We start from the raw sequence: 19423 nt of genomic DNA, 5'->3' as shown, positions 1-19423 counted from the left end.
CATTACATATCTTTACCTTACATCATGTCCACTACTAATCTATTACATGAATCTGACCATAGACATAACCTGCTGATCTCCTGACTATCTCTGACCCTGCAAACCTGGGGTTAAGGGAGAGGGGTGAGCTATAAAGCCCAGTGAGCGGAAACCATACTAGCAAAACAGCTCATTTACAAGTATGCCATCATGGAATGCATCACATCACAAACATATCACATTAAGGATGAACTTGTCACCATTAGCCCTCTACATATTGAAATATGTCCAACTATACCAGGGGCGATGAGGCCACACCTAGTACTCGCTTACATAACTCATATCACAACATGTTCAACTACGCCAGGGGCGATTAGGCCACACCTGGGCTTTCTGTCTCATACCATGTCATCTCATATCATATTATCTCATCTCATACTGAGGGCTAAGGATCATCCAATATTCATCCACATCAACAACATATTATGCAATGCATTATATTCGTGGATTCTAATGCAAAACAACCTAATACATATCATGGCATTTATAATGCATGGATCATGCTCTAAAAACATTTAATTTCTTTATTTAAAGCATTAGGTTTAGTTCCACTCACCTCTGACTAGCTCTGGGCCGACTCTGAAACGGCTAACATTGCTAGACACTTCGGTTCCTTGGGTCCGATCCTACACAGGTGGACTCCAGTGAGGTGCCAAACACACCCTAAACATCTCATAAACAACTCCCCAAAAACCCCCTAAAACATCAAAGAAACATGCATACAGAATACTCATGAAAAGGCTGGACAGGGCACTTTCGGCGGCACTTTCGGCGGCCGAAGGTCCCTTCCAGAGACGAAAGTCATGCAGGTTCGGGGGCGCCTTTGGCGGCTGAACCCTTTCTCCAGAGACGAAAGTCATGCACTTTTGGCGGCCGAACATCACTTTCGGCGGCCGAAAGTCTACTTCAGCTCTGAAACACAACTTTCGGGGGTAAGGTTTGGCGGCCATTCCATGCATCCATAGGCAGGTTCGGCGGCCGAAACCACCTTCGGCGGCCGAACCTGAGTTCTTCCAGAACTCAGCCCTTGTGCATACTAGCCTCCCAAACCCCCAAAACAAGCATCCAACCTCTAAAAACATACATAAACTTCTCAAAATCAAGCATAAACCCTTAGTCATGCATAAAGGAGCTTAACAACTAGATTCAAACTCCAAAAACCACATCCAAAGCATGCATAGATAGTTTATGACCCACATAGGCCAAAATCATCAAAACACCCCATAATCTCACTTGCTCTTTCCCAATCATGCATACACTCTCCCACATGTATAAACTAACTTAAACTTTCAACATAACATCACATAAACATGCATTGGGTATAAAACCCACATAAACCCTACATGCATATCTACCCATACTCAACCTTCAAAACATCCTTAAACTCACTAAAATTTCATTAAAAACAGTAGGGAAGCAAGGATCTACACTTACCTCTTGAAGATCGAGGGGTGGTGTGATCCCTAACTCGGAGGTGTGGAGGATCCAAGCTCCAAAAGCCTCCAAGCTCCAAAACTCCCTTTTAAGCATCAAAACTTCAAAACCAGGGTAGATCTCATGAAAACTTGCAGGATGGGTAGAGAAAAACATGAAAACGACCAAAGGAGGACCAAAACTCACCTGAGCTCGAGAATGGGGAGAAATCTCGCCCATTTCCGATCTGAGGGCTCTTTATAGGTGGCCTGCTGAACCACCTTCGGCAGCCTAACGTGCCCCCTAAACTCATGCATGTTCAGCGGCCGAACTTGAGGTTCGGCGGCCGAACCTTGGTTCATTCAAATAAGGCTTTCAGAGGCCAAAGGCACTCCCGAAACCTTTCCATGTTCGGCGGCCGAACTTGACTTTTCGGCGGCCGAACCTGGCAATTACCTCCCTGGTCTTTTCTTTTCAAAACTCAAATCTTTTTCATTTAAAAACATGAAATTAGTAAAAACATTTTAGAAAACACCTTTTACCCTTCAAGAAGACTCTGGCATCATCGAAATCCCAGATTCCAACGGAGATTCCGCCGGAAGGTAGGGGTTCCGATACCGGAATCTAGCCGGGTATTACAGCAATAGTCTTATCACTCCCCAAATGATCACTCAAACCTCCACCATGGACCTTTCGAATCAATTTTTCCCATAAAAAAGAATGAGAAATGCATAATATGTTCTCCTTAAAAAGAAACTCATCATGCATAAAAAATCCATCAGCAAGTTGACAAGTCTGGACCTTTATCCATATATCAGCAAAATTATCATCTAAAAGTCTGGACCTTTACCCATATATCAGCAAAATTATCATCTATAGCATACAAATTCTTTAGAAATTCAAAATCCATGATTGTAATCAATAAAGCAGCCCTCCTACTTAAAGCGTCTGCTACTTTGTTACTATGACCAGTCTTATATTTTATGACATAATAAAAAACTCTAAAATAAGCTGCCCACTGAGCATACATCTTATTCACATGTTTTTTAGTCTTAAAATGAATAAAAAATTGATAGTCTGTGAATATGAATTTCTGCCCCATCAGATAATATTCCCAAGCCTTAAAGGCACATAATACTACATACAATTTCTACTCATAAGTAGACCACTTTTTCCTAGCATCATTCAATTTCTTACTAAAAAAGGTAATAAGCCTATTAGACTGTAATAACACACCACCAATCCCAACTACACAAACATTACATTCAACTTCAAACAGTTTATTAAAATTAGGTAGAGTAAAAATAGGGGCAGAAATAAACTTATCTTTAATCTCCTTAAAACTTTTATTGGCAGTTGCAGTCAAAGTAAATTTTTGCACTATCTTTTTCTTCAAACAATCTGTGATAGGGGCAGCGATGCTGCTGAAATTTATGATAAACAGCTGATAGAAAGTAGTAAGTCCATGAAAGCTATGAACTTTTGAAATATTTTTTAGAATGAGCCAGTTTCGAATTGCTTCTACCTTTTTCTTATCAACATGTATCCCTTCTACACTAACAACCTATTCAAGAAACAGAATGCGCTCCATCATAAAAATGTATTTCTTTTAAATTAATAACCAGCAAGGTTGTTATGACTTGACGGAGGTACTGTAAATGTTCTTTTTTACTGCGACTAAAAATCAAAATATCATTAAAATAGACAACCATGAATTTGCATAAGAAAGGGCGCAAAACCTAGTTCATGAGTTGCATGAATGTGCTTGAAGTATTCATCAACCCAAATGGCATAACCAGCTACTCGTACAAACCTTCTTTAGTTTTAAAGGTTATCTTCCATTCATCTCCCTCCTTAATTCGAAATTGGTGGTAGCTACTTTTAAAGTAGATCTTTGAAAAGACTTTAGACCCTGATAATTGATCCATCATGTCATCCAAGCGAGGAATAGAAAATTGATACTGAAGTGTAATCTTATTAATAACTCTACTATGTATGCATATTCTCTAACTTCCATCTTTCTTTGAAACCAATAAGGCAGGAGCTCGCAAGGACTCATGCTCTCCCGAACGTGTTCCTTCTTTAATGACTCTTCAACCTGTTCCTAAAGGATTTCACTCTCCTTTGGGCTCATCATGTAATAAGGCAGATTCGGTAATTTGGATCCAAGAATGAGATCAATCCGATGTTGAATATCCCGTAAAGATGAAAGCTTTGAAGGCTCCCCCACTACCCTAGGAAACTCCTCCAACAGCTCTTTGACTGGTGGTGGTAAAGATAGTGCATCCTCTACTTCACCTTTTGCTCACACCAATAAAACCAATGTGCCTCCAAATTTTCTAACTGAGCCTAATAATCTTTGCACTCTCGTAGAAACAGCAGTAACAGTTTTTCTTTCCACTTTAGAATGCTTAGTAGAACAAAAAGACAAAATAGTAATCTTCTTCCTATGCCATGTAAATATATACGAATTTTTCTTCCCCTTATGCAAAGTATCAACATCAAACTGCCAAGGACGACCTAATAAAATTCCATAGCAATATATATCCATAATGTCATAATTAACAGATTCAATATAAGATTTACCGATAAAATAGGCACGCTGTAGATTCTGTTGACTTCAATTATCAGACCTTCCTTAATCCATCCAACTTTATATGGTGAATGGTAAAGTTATGTAGGGAACTGCAGTTTCTGAACCAATTGCTTAGCTATCAGATTCTCACAACTGCAGCTATTTATAATTAGCCTGCAAATCGCTTCTCCCACTTGACACTTCGCCTAAAAAATCTTCCTCCTTTGCATTTCGTCCTTTTGTTTCGTCAAACATAAAATTTTCTTCACCACATATGTAACCTCCCCATCCTCAGAACCAGCAATAGACCCATCATTTTCATCCACTTCCTCCTTAAATTCAACTACCTTCTCAACCACACTAACCTATTGACGATCATTATTAACTCTTCTGTGTTTTGAATAATTATTCGACCGATGGCCAGGTTGTCTGCAGCGATAACATATGTCTCCGGTTGATTTCTGATAAGGATTGATTTTGCCTCTTTTGTCTACTATATTGATGACTGCTTTTTCCTTACTATTTCTTCTTTCTTCCACATTAGTCTGTTGATTGCCAGAATTTACAACCTTAAAAGGTTGTCCGCTGTAATTACCTCTATATTGCTGATTTCCTATCGAACTAGAATTTCTGTAATTAAAATTTCGATTAAACTAATGTCGAGACTACCATTCAACACATTTTTCCGCTCTTTTTGCCATCTCAATGGCATTTGCCAAAGTAAAAAATCACAGCTACCTCTATCATATGGCGAATTTCGTAATTCAGTCCCCTCTGATAATGAACAACCTGTTGGGCTTCGCTCTCACAGTTATCACACCTCGCCTGCAACTTCAAACACCCTTCTATATATTTATCCACCATTCGACTCCCTTGAATACAATCATGATACCGGTTATGTAAAACTTGGACGTGATCACTAAGCAAGAACCGTTGTTCAATCATCTGTTTCATCAACAGCCAGTTTCATAGAGGTTCAAACCTTCTGCGATAGTGTTCATTTTGAACAAAATTCCACCATGTTGCTACACTACCCTTTAATTTATAAGTCACAATCAGAATTTTTTGATCTTCTTCCACATTCATAACTTTGAAAAATCATCAACCTCTGCTAACCAATTAAGGACAGATTCTAAATCCAACGAACTAGAAAAGTTTTGAAAGTTTATCTTTATCTTATAACATTTGTGATAATCCCATATTTTCAACCACATATTTAGATATAATTAATAATTATTGTTCACAGTTGATTGTAACTAATAATTGATAATTGAATTTTATTGATATATTGTATATGTTAGGTATTTAATGAAATATATTTAATCATTATTATTAATATATAAAATGACTAATAATATGAAATAAATATAAAAATATTAATTTATTATATAAAATATATAATTTTATAATTTAATTATTTTTTATACAAATGTTAATATAATAATAAATAGAGAAAATTAATATATAAATAAGAAAAAAATTCATAAATTCATTCACATTTTAAAAAATTTATTAATCAGTTTCATCATTAATTTTAATTATTAATTATTTTACTATTTAATTTTTACAATTTTAAAAAATTTATTAATCTCCCTATTTAGTCACTAGTTGGATTTTCTATAACTGTTTTTTTGGATTATTTGTCGATTTTTATTTGTAAAACTTTGTACCGTTACACACTAGACTTTTTGGCATAATAAAAACATATGCATATATATATGATTTATTACTTTACCTTATTTTTATTTAAATGTATTATTATTCTATATTCTATAATAAAATAATATTTGATATCAAATAATATTACTATTTATTATAAGATTATTTTAATATAGTATATATAATTTAGAAATATAATATAATATAATTTATTATTATTTAATTAATTAAATAGTAAGGAGAGAGAGAAAAAGAAAAGAGAGGGTAATTTAGATATTTAAAAGTCTTCTCATTTGATTATTAAAATCAGTAAGAAGACTAACAGTTATATTGGGCAGAAGGACCTTTAAATTTAATAAAAGCAAAAATGAGGATTTTTTAACCATTCTATGATTAAAAAATGTGATGCGGTTTAGATTATGGGCTTTTGGGGCTACTGATTAAATACCCTAATTTCTAAATGGACCAAGTCCAGGCTGACCCATCCATCCCTGGATAGCCCAGCTCACAATGACCGCAAAATTCCAGGCTTTCCAGTACTGCACGCCAGAGGCGACTGTGATATCGTCAAGTTTCGTTCATGGCATTGGCACCTATTAATACAGTAGAAATAGAAGGGCCCAGATAAAGACAAATGATACCACCCATTATGTTTCTAGTATGAAAGTTTCAAACTTTCAGTTTCCTACGATAAGAATTGAGAAAGACAAGTAACAGCATTACAGCCACTGTTCTGACCCACTTGACCGAAAAGAATCACAGACCAAAACCTTTTTATCCAACTCCAATTTTCTAGTCGTCCTCACTAGTCAAGAATCAACCTTCCGAGTTCAAACTGAAAGTCCTGTTCCTCTACAAGTTCATTGGCGGGTTTAATGGATAAGCAGCTATAACTAGGAATATACAGGGCATAAACACAGGTAATAGTTGGAGTTTCCAGATGGTGCCTCAGCATCTCTCAGTTTTACCATTCTTTGCTTTCTCTCTTCTTCTCTTTCTTTACTCTGCCGAAACATCGAATTACCCGACTCGTTGTCCAAACTTCAACTGTGGAAAATTTGGAGATATTAGGTTTCCTTTTACTCAAGCGAAGGATCCTACTTGTGGGCTATTGATGGTAAATTGCAGTGACCAAAAGATCCAACTAAAGAAGGGAGGAAGATGGTTTAAAGCTGATAACATCTCTGAGGCTGATACCATCTCTATCAATGATTCAGAACTTCAGAATCACTTGGATAAACAAATTTGTGATTTCGTTGAGGAATTCCAACTTTCCAGCCCTGATATAGTCTCTTTCAGAATTATACCTAATATTACCTTGTTCAAATGCAACCGAACCTCTATCACTCACGCCTCTAATTTTAGTCATTACAAAGATTGTAACAACAATAGTTTCTATCTTGCTTACCCAACTGGTAGTAATTCACGTTTTCTTTCTCATAACTGTTCAACCATCCTCCTCCCAGGAGTTCAGAATCAGACTCACTACGACATAAAATTGAAGTTTCAAGTTCGAGTATCTGTATCTTTTAATTGTAGCTCTTGTCATTTTGAAAAAGGAGGTCAATGCCAAATAAACAACAATGGAGCTTTTCTCTGTGCTAATGCAAGCATAGCTTCTAAATGTGAAACTGATGGTCACAGCAAAAATCATTGTAGCAATGCAGAGAAGGGTAAGGCTCGCTTTTGTTTTCTTCAATTACAAATCTAGTAAGTAGGCTATATAATTGAAGATAGTCCTCTCATGTTTCATAATTCCCTCACTTCCATTGATATTGTTTAAACAGAGACTTCAAAGTTGAAACTCACAGGTCATTACTCGTTGGGTTTTTCCACTTCTACAAGTCCTATTTTCTACTATTCTGTTCTTACCTTCAGTATATATAATTATATTTGCCTTCATACACGAATATGAAGGTCAAGATAAACTACCTAGGATGGTGGTGCTACATTGGTTAGAGTCCTTGAACTATGAGATATTAGAATAATAGGATAAAGATCATCATGGCTCTTGTGGAAATTCCCCTGCCTCAGTTGGCAGGAATTGTGCCAACAAAGATAGAGAGATAAGCCATGTTGTCTTTTGTGTTACAAGGAGGTAATTTCATGTCTTACTATGACAGTACTCTGCAGTAGTTGCTAGCTTAATTACCTTGTGAACTGACTACTGAGGTCCTCTGCCATTTTCTAGTGGAAATATGCAAAAGTGAACGTAATTTACTCAGTTCATTGTTGATTATCTGTTAAATATTCTGTGTTTGTCCCTTAGATTCATAAACTCTAGTGTGTTTGATTTGCCTATCACCACTTCTCTCTGTCTTTAAATCATCCAGTAAACACTAAACCTTCCACCTTTCATATAAGTTTGCTGGCCTACTTCGTAGGATGTATTATTTTGGAATTTTCGCTTCCGGTCCTTACTAAGATATCGGAGCATGCCAATTTGGCATAGTATGCATCAGTCAGTTTCCACAAGTTTGAATTAACACGCTAATAGTCGTTTTAAACTTGTGCAGGGGGGCAAAGATGGGGATGGCGAGGAACTCTAGGTAACTTACCCCCTTGACAGATTGATTAATATCAATTTATCTTTCTTTTGCACAGTGTCGATAGACAATTCCTACTGTCAAAGCATTGATACATGTGTTGAATTACACCATTCTCATTTTCAGCTTTGGTTCTTGGAGGACTTGCTGCAATAATGGTCATCTCATTGACCATAATTCTCATCTGGTGTCGATATGAGAGAAAACGTTCCTCCTCAAAATTAATCTCAGCAAACAACTCCTATGATTCCTCCATAAATCCAGAAATGGAAGGGCAAAATATCTACTTTGGGGTCCCCATCTTCTCCTATACTGAACTTGAAGAAGCCACAAATAACTTTGATTCTCAAAAAGAGCTTGGAGATGGAGGTTCTGGAGCTGTATACTACGGTATGACGATAAACATCCTACATTTCTTTAATTAAAAGCAAAGAAATTTCTAGGGTAGAGAACTGATAGCTAGCAACTTGTTAATTAACTGTTTTTCTATCATTCTCAACCAGGCAAACTTCAAGATGGACGTGAAGTTGCAGTCAAGTGCCTATATGAGCACAATTATAAAAGGGTTAAGCAGTTCCTCAATGAAATTGAAATCCTTACACGTCTGCGACACAGAAATCTCGTGTCACTTTATGGTAGCACTTCACATCGCAGTCGTGAACTCCTCCTTGTCTATGAATATATTCCGAATGGCACTGTTGCTAATCATCTCCACGGTGATCGAGCCAAGTCTGGTTCATTAACCTGGCCTATTCGGATGAGGATTGCTGCAGAAACAGCTAGTGCGTTGGCTTACCTTCATGTTTCAGACATCATTCACCGAGATGTGAAAACCGAAAACATTCTCCTTGACAATAATTTCTGTGTGAAAGTTGCAGATTTTGGGCTTTCCAGACTGTTTCCAATTGATGCTACTCATATCTCAACTGCTCCGCAAGGGACTCCAGGCTATGTTGACCCTGAGTACTACTACTCTTACCAGCTAACTGAAAAGAGCGATGTCTATAGCTTTGGTGTTGTCCTTGTAGAGCTCATATCATCACTACCCGCTGTTGATATAACAAGGCATAGGGATGATGTTAATTTGGCCAATTTAGCAATAAATAAGATTCAAAGGTGTGCATTTGATGAGTTGATTGACCCGTGTCTTGGGTACAAGTCAGATGAGGAAGTTAAAAGAATGACAACTTCAATTGCAGAGTTGGCTTTTCTATGTTTACAACAGGATAAGGAAATGAGACCTTCTATGTGTGAGGTAGTGGAGCAACTGAAGAGAATTGAATATGGAGAATTTGTTGAGGGAGCCTAGCGAAGGAGCATGATGAATCCATTGTTGAAGAATTCTGTCACTACCATCACTGGATTTTGCAGCTGACAAGTGGGTTAATGGTGGTTGTTCTGCTGAACCTTATTTACATGTTATTAAATTTCAAATCAGTTGATGAGAACATCTTCATACTCATTATTTGATGTCAATCAGTGCAGCTGGGTTGCAATGTCATTTTGTTCTCATGTGCATTCTCAAATTTCGTTCACAGAAAGCTACATTTTAGGAACAGTAACTGGTAGGAGAGTTGATAAAATTTAACTACTCTGTCTATGTATTTTTAAAACTAAATGAATTTGTTTTTTATATTTGATTTTTCTTAATATTTTGTATCATCCATTCACATTTTGTGCTTATTTATGTAGGGTAAAAACGATCAAAGGTCTTAAAACATGTAAAATTCCAGAAATGTTCCCCATCAAAAAAATTATTTTGAAAAGAACAAAATTTTCAAAGAAGATATTATTTGTTTAAAAAGAATTAAATTTAAAAAAAAAAAAGTTCCTCCCCTGTTTCAAAAATTTATCTCCAATGGTCAAAATTTTCAATAATACTTGCACCTTTTCTTTTCATAAAAAAAAAAAAAAATATATATATATATATATATATATATATATTTTTTTTTTTTTGTTTCAGAAAATAGAATTATTTCTTGAAAAACATAACACCTTCCCACCTAAGAACCAACGGATAGAATCATGCAACAGCTAGCAGAAACCATACTTAACCCATTGATGCATCGAGATTACGCTTCAATGCATTCCCGAAAGGTATCACCTGAATATTTAATTGGTTGATAGGCATATTTAAGAAGATGAATTGTAAATTATAATTTCAGCTAGATAAACATGTGAAAAGAGAAATTTTAGAAAAAATTTTTATAAGTGACAGATTATTTGAAAAAAAAAATTCTAAAATAATAGGTTATTGTGAGATAGAAGTACTCCGCCATTGCATTTACCTCGTACATCTTCAATAAAATATTAATAAAAGCAAATTAGAGAAGAAAAAAAAATTCGCATCTTATTACCGCACATTACATTTGGCTGGGCTTTCCAAATAAAATATAAAACCAAAATTAGAAATTTCAGAAAAAAAAAAAAAAAAAAAAAAAAAAAGAATTCATTCTTCTTCTTCACCAAAAAGTTTTAGTACCCATTTCAATATCTATGGATAATAACTACCCGGCAAGTTCCCAAAGGAACAAGTCAATCAGTGTGCTGGAGTTAGCTGCTCTTTGCTTGCCAGAGGAGCAGAGGTAGTTCTATTATTTTGCTGTGTTTGTGATTGCCCCAAAACAATGTTGTTACCCATCCCATTTCCTTGATTTTCCCTCAGATGCTGGGGATACCCTGATTTTGGTTGATCTTCTGAATGCTTCTTGTCTGCAGGCAAGACTCGGTCTAAAAACCTATGTATCATTTCATAACTGGTAAATGTAATCACAGCAGATGGAGTTGTTCTCATTAAGTTCGTCGCACAGCCACGGTAAAATCCAGGAAAACCTTCCTTTTGGAACACCTTCTTGATACAATCAATGACCCCACTATACTGCACCTCAGAATTTCTGACTTGCCCTTGCTCTTGAAGTCTTGATCGCACAACCTGTTATTTGAAATGCACTTAGTAAAACATAATGCGCGCGCACTCGGTGCATGTGCATGCTTTAAGCAAGAGAGATATTGAGAATTTGGTAGGTGATAAACTCCCCCCTAGAAAAGAAAAGAACCATGCCAAAAACACACCTCATGAGGATAAGTCATTATGGAAGCAAGCACTTTGGATGATGAAGCAGCGATTGCAACATCCCCAGGACTTAGTTTATCAACAGTTGTATTATCTGAGAAAGTTGAAAACAATAAGATCAGCACTGATCAAACGTAATAATTCACAAAAAAAATCTTGCGCCCAGATTCCAGAAAAGTATTAAAAGTAAATATTACCCTTTTTAGCCATATAATACTTGAACTTTTCATATGCCGGAAACTGAATTGCAACATGACTTATCCCAGCCAAAGAAGGCAGAATGCCACTGTCTCATACCAAGAAAAAAGCTTTTATCACACGAAAGAATGAATTCTATTCATTAAAATAATAGAAACATTGATTGCAAAATGGTCCCAAAAAATCACTCAATCCAAAGTACAATTAAAGACTGGGTCCAAAATTAAAATATGCACCAACCTATACAACCCTCGCATGCCTTCCTCGTGTATGATCCTTCTAAAGGCAGAATGTATGCTTTTATAGGGAACCACATCTGGTCTCAATCCCTGTGTCTAAAAAGAGATGAAACAACTGAGTATCAAAAAATGGAATCAAAATCATAAATTAAATATCAGCACAAGCCACAATGAACAAATGCTCTTGATATAGAGTTCTATTAATCACCAATCCTCACCTGCCACCCACTTAAACCCCTCCCCTCCCATCTCACCCCAGCACCAAAAAAAAAGGTAAATGAATGAGCAAAAGAAGAGGAAGTGATTAGCAATAAGTCTAGCTTTTGCTCTTGACACCAGCAAAAGATAGGAATCTGCTAGGGAGAAATTTCTTGCACTATCTTGTGGTCAAAAACAAAAGTATTGAAGAAATTTCTCATATTCAACAGTGAAAATTTAGGCAATGTCCCACCACAGAACTTAATACAGAAACCATTTTTTTAAAGTATTTGTTAAATTTGGACCAGGCTTAACTCCCCCAAAAACTAGCTCAAAGGGGAGGAGTGCCTATGGCCCATATAAGGGGCTCATTACCCCTTTCCATAATCGATGTGGGATTCAACACATCCCCTTACGCCCAGAATTTTTGTTGGTGCGTGACACATTTATGAGAGGCTCAATATCGGATTGGGAAGCTCTGATACCATGTTAAATTTGGGTCAGGCTTAACTCACCCCAAAAGCTAGCTCAAAGGAGAGGAGTACCTATGGCCCTGACCCATATAAGGGGCACATTACCCCTTTCCACAACCGATGTGAAATTCAACAGTATTGAAGAAAATTTCCAAATTCAACGGTGAAAATTTTGGCCAAGATATAAAAAATAAAATAAAATGTCCCACCACATAACTTATTACAGAAACCAATTTTTTTGGGGATCATTTTAAGCAGCGTTCTGCAGATTGGACATGGGCAATTCTGATAAACCATTCTTGAAAGAAGAGAATGCAGGCACTTCAAAACATTAGGCAAATTCCCCAAAAGTAGCTTTAGCTTGTGAATTTGAGAAACCAGTGAAAAGGTGTAAGTTCCTATGTAAACTACAACATGTTTCATTTAACTGTGTGCTTTCCTATTTTTGTTCCTTTCTTGATCTTCCACTTTTGCATCCTCATTTGAACTAAAATGACATTCAAATCCACACTTTGATTTCCTTAAATCCAGATATGGTAATAGAGTTAAACTTGTAGTCATACACTAAGTTTCAATCTCATTCCATCTCTCAAGGTTATTGAGCTTTTCTTGGCACCTAATGGCAAAAGACATTTTCAGAATCATGCAAGCTCAACAAACTTTCTACTTGGTTGACAGTTTCAAGCGCTCGGGCATTGTCCACATTTGATCATATAAACCAGTGTATCAATTAAAAGCTATATTTGTAGAAGAGCAACAAAAAAGAAATAATAAGCTGTCTAAGATCCAAACATGCAGCAAGTACAAATTTTTTGCATTAAAACAGTTTATCGCTCTCCCAATCTTACAATGCTCACCATGCTTGACATCTATCTTAGTAGTAGGGACGCAATCAAGCAACATTGGGTGACACTAGTTCTGACGCTTGCAGTTGGCATACTAAACATAGTTTTAGTTATGCTTGCTATTTTGGATTACAGTTAATAATAAATATTAAGATGACAAAACTTACCAGTTAAACCACCAAAAAGAAGGAAAGTGAGGTGGCAAAGAAAGAAAGAAAATAATCCTCCCCAAATGGCCCTAATGTCTATTTGCTCTTAACAACACGTCAAAGTTTCTATGCTAAATCCTTTTCAGCAAAAGAGAAAGCACGGATGTTTCTAGAATCTCAAAACTAAAAGAGACTAACTTTCTATAAATTCACTTGCCAGGAGGCTTATTTGTATGATCCAAAGTATATGCCTGCTTTACTACTAGCATTATCAAGGAGTTCGATCCTCAGAATTCCACCCCATTTTCCAGTTGTGGCCTGATTTAGATATTTCTGCAAGGCTGCAACATGGAAAACAATATTTGTTGCTGTACAACAATGTACTCCAATAACTAAAAAAAGTACAGCTACGGTGTCCTCTAAAATCACATACACAGAGACAGGTGTCTCTCTGTCTACTTGTCAATGATCAAGGTATTTAAAATGCATCAATGAACTATATATTTGTTGCAATAAAATCTTAAAAACAACCATCAATTGAAGAGGTAACAAGTGTAGTAGACAGAACCCTAGAATATATAGCCAAAATATACTTACTTGGAGTCTGGTTTTCACTACCCACAATGGATTTGTAGCAATGGCAGTGGCAGCCCCAGCACCTGCAGCAGCTACCATGTTTGCACCAACTGTGAGTTGGCTATTTCCATCCCCTGCGATTCAATATCAAATAAAAAAGTGAAAAAAAAAAAAAAGAAGCAAGTATATTGAAGCAAACCAATAAACACAGCACCCTTCCTATCTTTGAAGGAAAGTTAAGACCAGATTAGTATAGGAATTCAGAAGAAGATCAAAGCATAAATCTGAAACATGCAACATCGCAGAGTACCAACCATGTGAAAGGAGAAGGCCCTTGAGTTGTTCGTAAACTATGAAATACACCTACAAGTAAAATGAGCACAGTTGTTACTGAATAAATTGAAAAGAAAATAAAAAGGCATTTTGCCTGTGTTGGCTGAGAGAGAAAAGGAAACATGACTTGATCAATCCTTTAATCAATCCAATAAAAGACACCAGGATTTGACCCTAGTAATTAATGCATTTCAGTATGCCATTCAAAAGAGAAATAAACTAACAATTTCAACTCTAGTATCCCTGTTTCTCCATTGGAGGCAGTGATAGCTTTTCCTCCAAAATGTTAGAGATATAAGTCAAGCTGGCAGTTTCTTCATTTTTAATCCTCAATAATATAGAAAAAGAGATTGCACAGGGGGAGGCCTTCATAAGAAACATACAAACAAGATGGATGAGCTTAGCTTCCTATTGATGGTCTTCTTATCAGTGAACATTAAAGATTACATGTTACAGACATTTTAATTATTTGAAAATAAAAATCGGCATTGCTTTTCCAGTAAAATAAGAACCACTCAGCAGTAATATTACCCAAGGTGGTTGAAGGGGGGGGGGGGGGGGGTAACATTTTTGTCCTCAATCAGAAAGCCTCAGATATTTAGCCCAAACAATCACATTGTTAGCTGCTAAATACATTTCAAGAACTGGTTTCACATAGAAACAAGCAAGAAAAGTAATACTTACAGTCCAGTTTGGAAGTAGAGCTATTATTGTTGGAGAGAGACCTCGATACAATCCCTTAAAACCTTCGTTTCTAATTATGTTTTTGAGACTTGTGACAACGATGCTACCTGAGCATATATGAAAAAAGAGAAGCATAAAGAAAGGTCAATCTTTGATAAGCAAGAGAACAGAATATATTAAGGAATAGAATCAAATTTAAAGTCCATAACTCCATATTTAGAATTACAGTCTATCTAGCAGCTAGAATTATGAACTAAAAGTCTTCATTTAAACAAAAGATATTGGTCAATAGGTTCATACACTAATCCCCACCTTGTGAACTGTGAAAATCATATGTATATTAAAATGACAAACAGACACCTCTTAACAAAGAAACAATGTGAATGTTTTAACCATTAACCAGATCAAGAAATCAAGGTTCTAGTCTTTAACGTTCTGTAGGGAATGATTTTCCCTCTAAAAGTTTGGTTCAATGCCAAGGCAACTCCATCAGATGTTCCCGTTGCTTTTAAATAAACCATCCATCCGTTTGAAAGACCAACATAAAACATAACATTCAAGGGCAGATAGAGAATCCACAAATACCTGGGCGACCTGAATTGGGAGTTGCGGGCAGGCCATGAACCTGTAACCTTGTCTTGATCACATCCAATGGGCAAACAAAAGTAGCCGCAATAGCACCTGCAAGTATAACCAAATACTCGTGAAATTACAGAAAACTAATTATTCACCCATATAAGTTTCACAAACGAGTAGCACCATCCATTAACAAAAACAGAATCCATTGAGAACCAACTCAATTTAAATCCCTTGCTTGAATTAGCCAATAAAGAAAACCCTAAAAAGAAATTCACAAACTTAACATCGTTTCAACAAATATTTAAGTAAAAAATTCTAGCTTGACTAAACTAACCTGCAGCAGCACCAGCACCGCCGTGGCATATTAATTCTCTGGGGGTTCGATTATGGGATGATCCTGCACCGCTACTCATCGTTTAAACCTATCTAGAAATCCAAAAATCGTATAATAAAAAAGCAAATCCCCATGGCAGATCTATATAGAGTTACGAATAGAGGAAAACATAGGCTTTGTCTAATACATTGACCTGAGGGGAAAAGCTTCTTTGAAGGGTTTTGAGGAAGGTGGAATTTTGAACTCTGAGTGAAAACGTGTAAGACAATCTCTTTTGAACAGGTCTAATTGGAATTCAGCGAAGGTTTTGGAGGGTACCGAGATCCCAGAAAATGGCAAGAAAGAGAGAGAGAGAGATGGGTCTCTCGCTGCAATAATGAATTGGGGATTTGCAGATAGAAAATTGAGGAGGAAGACAGTGACGGATCTCTTCTGCTGCTTTGCTGAAGCTGATAATGTCGAAAGAGACTGCCACCAGTCAACGACAAAGCTTTATATTTCTACCAGTAGCATATATTTATGGTTTAACGCCTTTCCTTGATAAAATACGATTGTTTTTATTCGATTCTATGAGATCTTAAGCCATTATTAAACTAATGATAATTAAGAAATTTCAAAAATAAATTTAGATTTTTAACTATTTTTTATCATTAAATCTAAATAAAAATTAAGGATTGTCTTTTTTGACTTGTCTATTTAGATGACGTGTAAATTAGATGGAAAGGGAGGGTGAAGGTCCTATTATAACATGCCCGGATACATCGATAATAACAATCCAATAGGAAACGCAATACGTGTCCCAATCATTTTTTTTCTTTTAATTTTAATTTTCATTTCCCTTTTATTCTCTTGTATGTTATGTCATTTTTATATGCGGGTGTGATAGATATGTTTTTTATTTTTATTAATATATAAACAATTTAATTTTAATACAATTGAAATGAAAAAGAAATAAATATTTTTTATTAAAAAAATGAAATGAATTAATTTCATATTAAAAACTAACTCAATAAAAAAAGTTGCCCAAGTTTTATTTTTAGTATGATTTCTTTTTTTAATTGACATAAAAAAAATATTTTTATCACGTCTAAAAAAATTAACATGATTTATTTTTTAAAAAAAATTAAATAAATTTTTATAAAATATATAAAATTTTTATTTATTTTAAAATAAAAAAACTTTTAAATTAAAAAGAATTAAATTTTTTTCGTTTAAATAATAAATTAATTAAATTAAATTTTTATGAAATTTTTTATTTTAAATGGAAATTACTAGATTTCATATGGGCTGGACCTTCCAGGGCCTTATTTGGCCCAATTACTACTTCATAATTTCTATGCGAATTGCATTTACAAAAAATGTTATTTATATATTTAAATTTTTAAATAATATCTCATTAAGCTACATTCTGCATATTTATTAATCATGTTTTTAAGTTGCGCATATGTATAAACATTAAAAAATACAATTAATGATAAAACTTGTGATATTTTATTTTTATTATTTATTATAACAATATAATAACATATATTTATATAATTAATTTAATTTTCTTATGAGATAATTATTTTTTACCCATTTAATAATTATTCCCTTAAAAAACATACTATTATACTTGATTTCTAATTTTTTTTAAGCTGGTACCAAATACACTCTGATGACCGCTGGATTTCTTCACCCCGGTCTGGGGTCAGGCCCACGATACCAGCCTATTATCTAGAAGCCCTCAAGCCTCACATGTGCACCAGGCCCGATCCGCACAGCCTTAAGATCAGGCTTCAGTTAGTTTCTTCAATCAGGCCGGCACAGCATTGTCGGCCCAATGAACAGATCCTCTTTGGGCTCAGTTCTAATCTTATCTACCGGCCCAGTTCGGAACTAGGAAGAAGACCGACCCGCCTGTCTTGTAGGTCCATCCGCATGCGTGCCCAGGGAGAATCAGAGGCCGTTACGCACAGGGCAGGGATCTGATTTTCTCGTACGTCCGTATCAACGTGGCAGGGACAGGTGGCCCAGTGATAGCCAGTCTGTTATGCGTCGCTAGCTGACAAAGGGAAACAAATAAAAGAGGGAAATGGTCTCCCCTAAGGCCAAGCTTTTTCTAATTTTACAAAACCCTTGTAGAACCCTATTTCCTGGATCTCAGATCATCAATTGGCGCCGTCTGTGGGAACGAAGGAGATTTTTTCATCACCGGAGTTCCACTCTCACAATACCCACTGAGATCCACAATGGCTAACCACAACGAAAACAACGTCACTCCAAATGACCTGAGCTCTGCCCAAGAGGGGCAGCAGTTCTCCTTTTCCAGTCCCACAACACCAAACAACCAAACACCAATCCCTTTCAACCCCTTGCCAAGCTTGGTAGGGAACGTGTCGGGAGCTGCTCTATCCAACCAGGACCTTCAAACCATGGCCCTCCAACTACAAAATACCGCTCACTGGTTGGGGCAGATGATGCAACAAAGGGGCCTTAATACCCCGGTGAATGTGTTGCCAGTGGTAGAAGAACCCAGAACCAATGAACCTCGCCAACCTACACTCAATCCTCCTCAAACAACCAGCCGAGAAACAGGAGAGAGAAGCAGGAGAGCTAGCGGAGAAGCAGAGCTAGAAGCAAGGGTTCACGGAAGGAGGGCGAGGGAGTTGATTGAGAATGATGAAGTCGATAGTTATTCCGCCGGAACAACCGGAAGAATGGGGAGCGAAACATGGGAGGAAGAGTACCGCTAGGAGAAGAAACCCAGGCAGGAAGCGGAGAGTGTAGACCAAAAGCTGCAAAAGATGAGAGAGCAGCTTTTGGCCGAGTTAGGGGCGAAGGACCCCAGCCAAACTCTTCTGCCTACCTCTTCACCCTTCTCAAAGTGGGTGCAGCAGGAGACCGTCCCAAAGAAATTTATGATGCCGCCTATGGCCGCATATGATGGAGCTGGGAACCCCCGGGAGCACGTCTTGAACTACAAGACTTTCATAAAGCTACAGACTTTGTCAGATGCCTTGATGTGCAAGGTATTCCAAACGACACTCTTGGGGCCAGCACGGGCGTGGTTTAATAACCTTGAGGCCGGGAGTATCAGCAGCTTTGGAGATATGGCCACTCGCTTCATCAGCCGGTTTATCGCCGGGGTGCCCGCAAATAGAAAGACGAGCTACCTGGAGATGATCAGGCAGAGGAGAGACGAATCGCTCAGGGAGTACGTCGCTCGCTTCAATACGGAGGCCCTGCAGATTCCCGAGCTCGATGAGGGAAGGGCGGTGGAGGCCATGCAGAAGGGGACGACCTCTGCCGAGTTCTTTGGCTCATTGAGCAGGAAGCCTCCGACCTCACTGGCCGAGTTGATAAAGCGGGCTGAAAAATACATAAGGCAGGATGATGCCTTGGTGTCAAGTAGGTTCGCCAGGGGAGCGACAGATAAGGGGAAAGCCCCGGAGGAAGGGAGGCCAGAGAGGCACGAGAAAATGCATGGCAAGAGGCCTGAGCCTTACAGACAACCCTGGGAGCGAAGGG

At 37.0% G+C, this 19423-nt stretch overlaps 2 protein-coding genes across 3 annotated transcripts; one reads left to right on the top strand and one right to left on the bottom strand.

The window, feature by feature from the left end:
* The first annotated feature begins 6335 nt into the window (after positions 1 to 6335).
* On the top strand, positions 6336 to 9867 carry LOC110599622 (LEAF RUST 10 DISEASE-RESISTANCE LOCUS RECEPTOR-LIKE PROTEIN KINASE-like 1.1). Its single transcript, XM_021736091.2, has 4 exons — positions 6336 to 7359; positions 8203 to 8235; positions 8359 to 8622; positions 8736 to 9867. Exons 1-4 carry the CDS (start codon positions 6627 to 6629, stop codon positions 9539 to 9541), a joined length of 1836 nt encoding a protein of 611 aa, XP_021591783.1. The 5' UTR covers positions 6336 to 6626; the 3' UTR covers positions 9542 to 9867.
* Positions 9868 to 10422: 555 nt separating this feature from the next.
* Positions 10423 to 16421, bottom strand: LOC110599975 (nicotinamide adenine dinucleotide transporter 2, mitochondrial). 2 transcript variants are annotated; one of them, XR_006348524.1, is made up of 10 exons: positions 15914 to 16421; positions 15586 to 15681; positions 15001 to 15107; positions 14298 to 14346; positions 14005 to 14117; positions 11744 to 11838; positions 11503 to 11591; positions 11305 to 11399; positions 10668 to 11164; positions 10423 to 10637 (listed from the first exon to the last, which is right to left on the bottom strand). XR_006348524.1 is itself a non-coding variant. In XM_021736626.2 (9 exons), exons 1-9 carry the CDS (start codon positions 15990 to 15992, stop codon positions 10772 to 10774), a joined length of 1116 nt encoding a protein of 371 aa, XP_021592318.1. In that variant the 5' UTR covers positions 15993 to 16421; the 3' UTR covers positions 10665 to 10771. The 2 variants fall into 2 exon arrangements, 1 of the variants encoding a protein (XP_021592318.1); XM_021736626.2 differs by lacking the exon at positions 10423 to 10637 and having other exon boundaries at positions 10665 to 11164.
* Positions 16422 to 19423: the final 3002 nt, after the last annotated feature.

The sequence above is a fragment of the Manihot esculenta genome, chromosome 14, assembly GCF_001659605.2.
Source record: "Manihot esculenta cultivar AM560-2 chromosome 14, M.esculenta_v8, whole genome shotgun sequence".
Lineage (NCBI taxonomy): Eukaryota > Viridiplantae > Streptophyta > Magnoliopsida > Malpighiales > Euphorbiaceae > Manihot > Manihot esculenta.
This window is presented reverse-complemented; position numbering and strand designations above follow the sequence as displayed.

Bases quoted from the DNA above. Each gene is read 5' to 3' on its own strand.
- LOC110599975 (XM_021736626.2), bottom strand. From the start codon at position 15,992: ATGAGTAGCGGTGCAGGATCATCCCATAATCGAACCCCCAGAGAATTA. The intron at 15,682-15,913 runs GTTAGTTTAGTC...TTATACTTGCAG, and splicing joins CGGTGCTGGTGCTGCTGCAG to GTGCTATTGCGGCTACTTTT. The intron at 11,592-11,743 runs GTTGGTGCATAT...GGTATGAGACAG, and splicing joins GGCATGCGAGGGTTGTATAG to TGGCATTCTGCCTTCTTTGG.
- LOC110599622 (XM_021736091.2), top strand. From the start codon at position 6,627: ATGGTGCCTCAGCATCTCTCAGTTTTACCATTCTTTGCTTTCTCTCTT. The intron at 7,360-8,202 runs GTAAGGCTCGCT...AAACTTGTGCAG, and splicing joins TTGTAGCAATGCAGAGAAGG to GGGGGCAAAGATGGGGATGG. The intron at 8,236-8,358 runs GTAACTTACCCC...TCTCATTTTCAG, and splicing joins GGGATGGCGAGGAACTCTAG to CTTTGGTTCTTGGAGGACTT.